We start from the raw sequence: 5,305 nt of genomic DNA, 5'->3' as shown, positions 1-5,305 counted from the left end.
CAGATGTAATATTTACCCATCAACAAGTGCTCACATTGCCCATTTTCCATCTCTTCTTTCTCTGAATTGCAAAACCCTCACCAGCGCCCACAGCAGAACACAGAATCATGGGCAGTGAGTACACAGGCAGAGTCTATGAGAGCACTGGTGAGTGTGCCATCTGTCCCCCCACCCCAGTTGTTTCCAGATCTATGTGTCCCAAATTCCAAAATAACCTTCCGATTCCTCCAAACATCTGCTGTGCTATGGCTTCCAGTTGAGAACAATAAGCGATGACTGCTTAAGCTCAGTCCGGTCATGTATTAATGCTGGATTTTGTCCAGGCCCGAGAACTTTCATCCTTCATGGTGGAGAGCTTCCTCTGGGAGAAGGGCTCAAATCCCAGAAGTTTGAACACCGCTACCCGGTACTTCCTGGACATGATGTTGTACAGAATGGGGTTGATTGCCGCACTGAGGTAGAAGAGGACGAAAGACACGAGGTTGCAGTACTGGCTGATCTGAGCAATTTCCAGTGAGCCAGGCTCAAAGGATTTGGAAAATAAGTATCGCCCTACGTGGAAGGGCAGCCAGCAGAGAATGAAAGCGAACACCACGACAGCTGGAAGGACAATGGAAGAGAGAAGTCCAGTTAAAGAAATGTTGCAGTGTAAACCCTTCTACGATGGGCTCTGACTATGCCCTACAGCCTGCCTGTTGACATTAGAAACACATTGTTCTGCTCTTCCCCATGCATGAATTTTAACCAAAACTGAGACTATCCAGGCAACCGTTCACGATATTTCAAAAACTGGTTTTCCAGTCATTTCTACTTAATGAGTATTTGAGTGACTTTGTGCTTTAGTTGACATATTGACTTAACAAGTTTTTCACAATAACAATCCACTGTTTTTTATGTCTAGACACAACACACACATACATGAGGTATACATGTATCTCTATCAGTTTTCTGGAGAAGTTTTCTTTTAAATTAAAAAAAAAAATCCCTGGATATGATACATGCTCACTAAATTAAAAATCTATGGAAGGCACCAGAGCACCTGCTGTTTATTTTCTTTGTTTTCTTTTGAAATTTCACAAATTACTGATTAGTCATTATGCTACAGAAGTGGAGAGCTTTATGCCACCTACAACAGGCATTAAACCAACTGACATTAACTATTATCTGGCTCATTTAGGAAAACTTTTCAACAAAATCTCAACTTTCAGGTTTGATTGAGTTTTTAAGCTTCAGAAACCAAAATGAAAAGGACAGAAAATAGTGTTTTTAGTCTTGTACCATTTTGTTGATTCCTTCCCATTGGCTAAGTCAGAAAAACAACATTAGAAATGAGATACCAGTGGGGAAAATTAAATAGCTAGAAATAAAATTGAGAGAAATTATTAACTGTATTTTAAAAACGAAGCTTCCTAGTGGTAACTTGACCACCATAGTAGCACCGTGATTCTCCAAGGTGAAAGTTAAAGTACCTTGAAGACCATCAGCAGGGTCATAGTCTTTAAGGGATGTGGGAAAACGGGCACTCCTCTAGATAAGAAAACCTGACATTCCTTGAATGAACTCCATCACTTTAACAGGCAGGGTCCAGGAACTATAAAATTGTAAATATGAAATTATCCCAGTAAGATTTCTAAAAAAAAAAAAAACACACACAACCAAATGTGACAATAAATATGAAGTGATAACTGAACTGTGCCAATTAGAAAACATACTTTTGTTTTCAGAAAAGTGAATAAAGTCGGTATTTTCCTAGAATGCGAGCACATTTTGTGTTAGTTCATGTACACTACACACATATCTTTCCAGAAATGTGTGAATTCACTGCGGCTGTGACGCTGTCCCCTGAGTGGCCCCACGGGGAGGGAGTGCTTCCTTCTGCCATCTCCTGCATGTCTCCTTTCTCCCTGTTAGAGCCCTGTCTGTTCTAGCCCATCGTACTTTATCCTATGTAGTCTTTGCGACCTTGCAGACAGAAGAAACAAACCTGAAAACAAACAAAACAGAGACCTCAGCACCGATTGCCACTGAACCTTGGCAAACTGTGTTATAAACGGTCACAGGGTAAAGAAAATTATGTGATTATCTGTAAAAACGCAGACCGGCAATGAATTACAGTATTGCAGAAAAAGGAATCAACTCTAATAGAATTATTCAAATTGATTGTGCCTGTGGATAATGACTTTCTCACTGACTACCTTCGGGATCCAATACCTGCGCTTCCTCCTAAGTTTAATAGCCCCACACACTCAAAGAAGGAAAATTAACCACACTTTTACCACACCAGATTCTTGTGAAATAGCCCAGATTTGTGGCAAGTTTTGAACTGGTAGAAAATTCAGATTGGGGGAATATAAGGTGAGACGCTCTTTTATGGAAGTGAGAAAGGTAAGACCAAGAGACAAAAGGGGAGGGTGAGGGGAGAGGAGGAGGGAAGAGATGGAGGCGGGAGAATGGGTAGGTGGGAGTGTGTGGGGGCAGAGTATGAAAAGAGACTCAGAGATCAAAAACAAACAAGCAAGCAGATAAACAAGCAAGGACAGGGAAATGGAGATAGACACCCAGGAGGAAGGCAGAGGGAGGAAAGCCCCGGGGGCGCTCAGAGACGCACCCAGCATTTTCACGGTTTGCCTGTGGTTCTGGTCCCTGAGCGACGAGCCCACCGCTCCGTCGCAGCGCTTCCTTCGCCACAGCTTCCTGCCGATGAGGCTGTAGAGGACAGTGAGGCAGAAGACAGGCAGGAAGAAGAAGACGCTGGACACCCACACCATGACTGTGAGCAGTCCCGAGCGCACCGCGAACTCGGTGGCGCGGCACTCGTTGGTGTCCCGAGGGTCTGTGCCGTTCTCGTGCTCCACGCCGACCAGCACGAAGATGGGCCCGGCGCTGCAGAAGGCCAAGGCCCAGATGACCAGGATGACCAGCTTCACGCGGCCCTTAGTGACCACCACCTTGGCCCGCAGCGGGAAGCAGATGGCGAAGTAGCGCTCGACGCTGAGCGCGGTGATGGTGAGCACCGTGGCATAGGTGCAACTCTCGCTGACGAACTGGAAGAGTTTGCAGAGCAAGTCGCCGAAGTTCCAGGGCCGGTACTGCCAAAGGCGCACGAGGTCGAGGGGCATGCAGAGGAAGATGAGCAGGTCGGAGAAGGCCATGCTGGACAGGTAGAGATTGGTGGTGGTGCGCAGCTCGCGGAAGCGCGACACCACCAGCATCGTGAGCAGATTGCCCGCGATGCCCACCACGAAGAGCGCCACGCAGGTGGCTGTGACGCCGGCCAGCAGCGGTGCGGGGAAGAGTGGCAGCAGCTCATCAACCAGCGAGTCGTTGTCTGGGGGCGAGTCCCAGCCCAGCTCGGTCCGCGTGAGGTTGGACCCCAGCTCTTCGCTAGGCGTCGCGTTCCACATGCCGCAGGCTCAACCCCGCTGTCTCTGGGACGCAAAGGCAGGCTGGACAGAGCTCGTCTCCAAGGAGGTCTTTTTAGGCTCGGGAGAATGAGAGGCGGGAGCGGCTGAGGCGCGCAACGAGGAGGATGCTGAGGGAGTAAAGAGAAGGATACTAATGAGAGAAGCCACAACCAGGGAGAAAAGGAGAGAAGGGAAGTTGGGAGCGGGGATAGGGAGAGAGAGAGACTGCTGCTCTCCTTGGCACCTCCTCTTTAGCCCCGCCACCATCTCTCATAAAGTGGCTCTCCCAACCCAGCCTCCCGCCCTACCCGCGCCCACACGCGCACCTGTCACCCGAGCAGTACAGCTAGCCCGGTCTTGCTTGCATACTCACGCCCTTGCTCCATCTCACACTCCGCAAGCACCGCAGCCCTTGCGTTACGCAGAGAAGAGGCTTAGCGAACACGGAGCGTGTTTGAGCGCTCTTTCTGGCCCTGTGCGCTAGTATACCCTGGAGCACCAGTTTCACAGCTACAGGCGGAGGCGAGTGGGGGTGGAGGGGAGAACGGTGGAGGCGGAGTCAGGGACACCTTAGCAGCTGGGTCCTGAGGTCCTTTTCTACAAGAGCTAGCGTGAATCATGAAGCTAGTGGGGGAGAAAAAGTGACAGTGCCCACCTCAACTTGGGTAAGCAGTAAGGAGTTTGTATTGGTACCGGAGAGGAAACTGGCATGTACCTGGCTAGTTTTTGGCTGTCCAAGAAGACGAGGATCAATCAGCAGGGGCAGACACGCGAACACTTGTTCAAGGTCACATGGCAGGTTGTTTTGGACTACCTATAGTGTAGGGGTAAGTTGTGGATAGATGCTGCCCTGAATCAGGCCTTTATGCACTCTGCAGGCATCACTTTTGCCTAGTGTACAATGACTCGTGTGTGTGTGTGTGTGTGTGTGTGTGTGTGTGTGTGTAGGGAGAGAGAACGAGATTGAGTAAAACTAGAAAGAGGATGGAGCAGGCAAGTGGAAGAGGGCCAGGTTGGAAGGCTGTGAATGCACAGTATATATTCTTTGAGACAAGCTGAAGGGAACTCCTGCAGCTAAAACCTGTATCCCTTTGGGCAAAATATTTTGGGTTCTTTCAATTGTGAGAATGTAGCAAGTGGAACCACTTGGAGTGGATGTAAGGTCAGACACGCAACAGTCATTCAAGCCACAAATTCTGCTTTACTGTTCCTCAGGTTGTTCTTGAGGAGTGGGGGAATGGGTCCTAAGCAGCCTCTAAAGTCACAAGGGACTCCCCATGTGCATCCTAGAGCCACATATCTACTACCAAGACAAAGGCTGTTGACTGCACCCCAACTCACACAACCGCTGGTTTTGTCAGATCCAAAGACCCGAGCGTGTTCAGCACCGCGGCCAGCGTCCTGCCCAGCGCAGCCCTGTGCCTCGCAGCAGACACCTTTTACAGCTTGCCCCTCTGAGCCTCAGCACAGCCCCACAGGGAGCTGGAAGACTCCCCTAGGAAGAGCAAATCGCCTTGAGTCACTGCCTTGACCCTTCTTGTCCTTGCTCACCTTCCCGGGCTTAAATAAGAAGCCAGGTACTATTAAAACCTTGTGTTGGTTCTGCTTTGTTAAAGGCAGCAGTTCGTTCTTAGAATCCACAAAGTCGGCGGGGAGGGCATTTGGCCTAGAGGTTAATTCTTGGTGTGTCGGCCTGCATTCCAGAGCAGAGTGCCTGATTCCAGTTTCCCTCCAATGCCCGCCCTACAAGGCGGCAGGTGTTATATCAGGAGTTTGTGGGAGAATTAAATTGAATTCCCAGCTTCTGGCGGTGCTGGCCCAGTCCTAACAATTTTACAGACATTGGAAAAGTAAACAGGCAGTTAGGAGTGCTGGGGTTCTCACTGCCTCTCAAAAACAAA

At 49.1% G+C, this 5,305-nt stretch overlaps 1 protein-coding gene across 1 annotated transcript; it reads right to left on the bottom strand.

Annotated features, from left to right (window-relative positions):
• Positions 1 to 260: 260 nt before the first annotated feature.
• On the bottom strand, positions 261 to 3,474 carry GHSR (growth hormone secretagogue receptor). The gene is made up of 2 exons (XM_041002901.1): positions 2,609 to 3,474; positions 261 to 600 (listed from the first exon to the last, which is right to left on the bottom strand). The coding sequence occupies exons 1-2, from the start codon at positions 3,402 to 3,404 to the stop codon at positions 296 to 298; spliced, it is 1,101 nt and encodes a 366-aa protein (XP_040858835.1). The 5' UTR covers positions 3,405 to 3,474; the 3' UTR covers positions 261 to 295.
• Between the last annotated feature and the right edge of the window lie 1,831 nt (positions 3,475 to 5,305).

The sequence above is a fragment of the Ochotona curzoniae genome, unplaced genomic scaffold (genome assembly GCF_017591425.1).
Source record: "Ochotona curzoniae isolate NIBS_2020 unplaced genomic scaffold, NIBS_Ocur_1.0 scaffold_2587, whole genome shotgun sequence".
Lineage (NCBI taxonomy): Eukaryota > Metazoa > Chordata > Mammalia > Lagomorpha > Ochotonidae > Ochotona > Ochotona curzoniae.
This window is presented reverse-complemented; position numbering and strand designations above follow the sequence as displayed.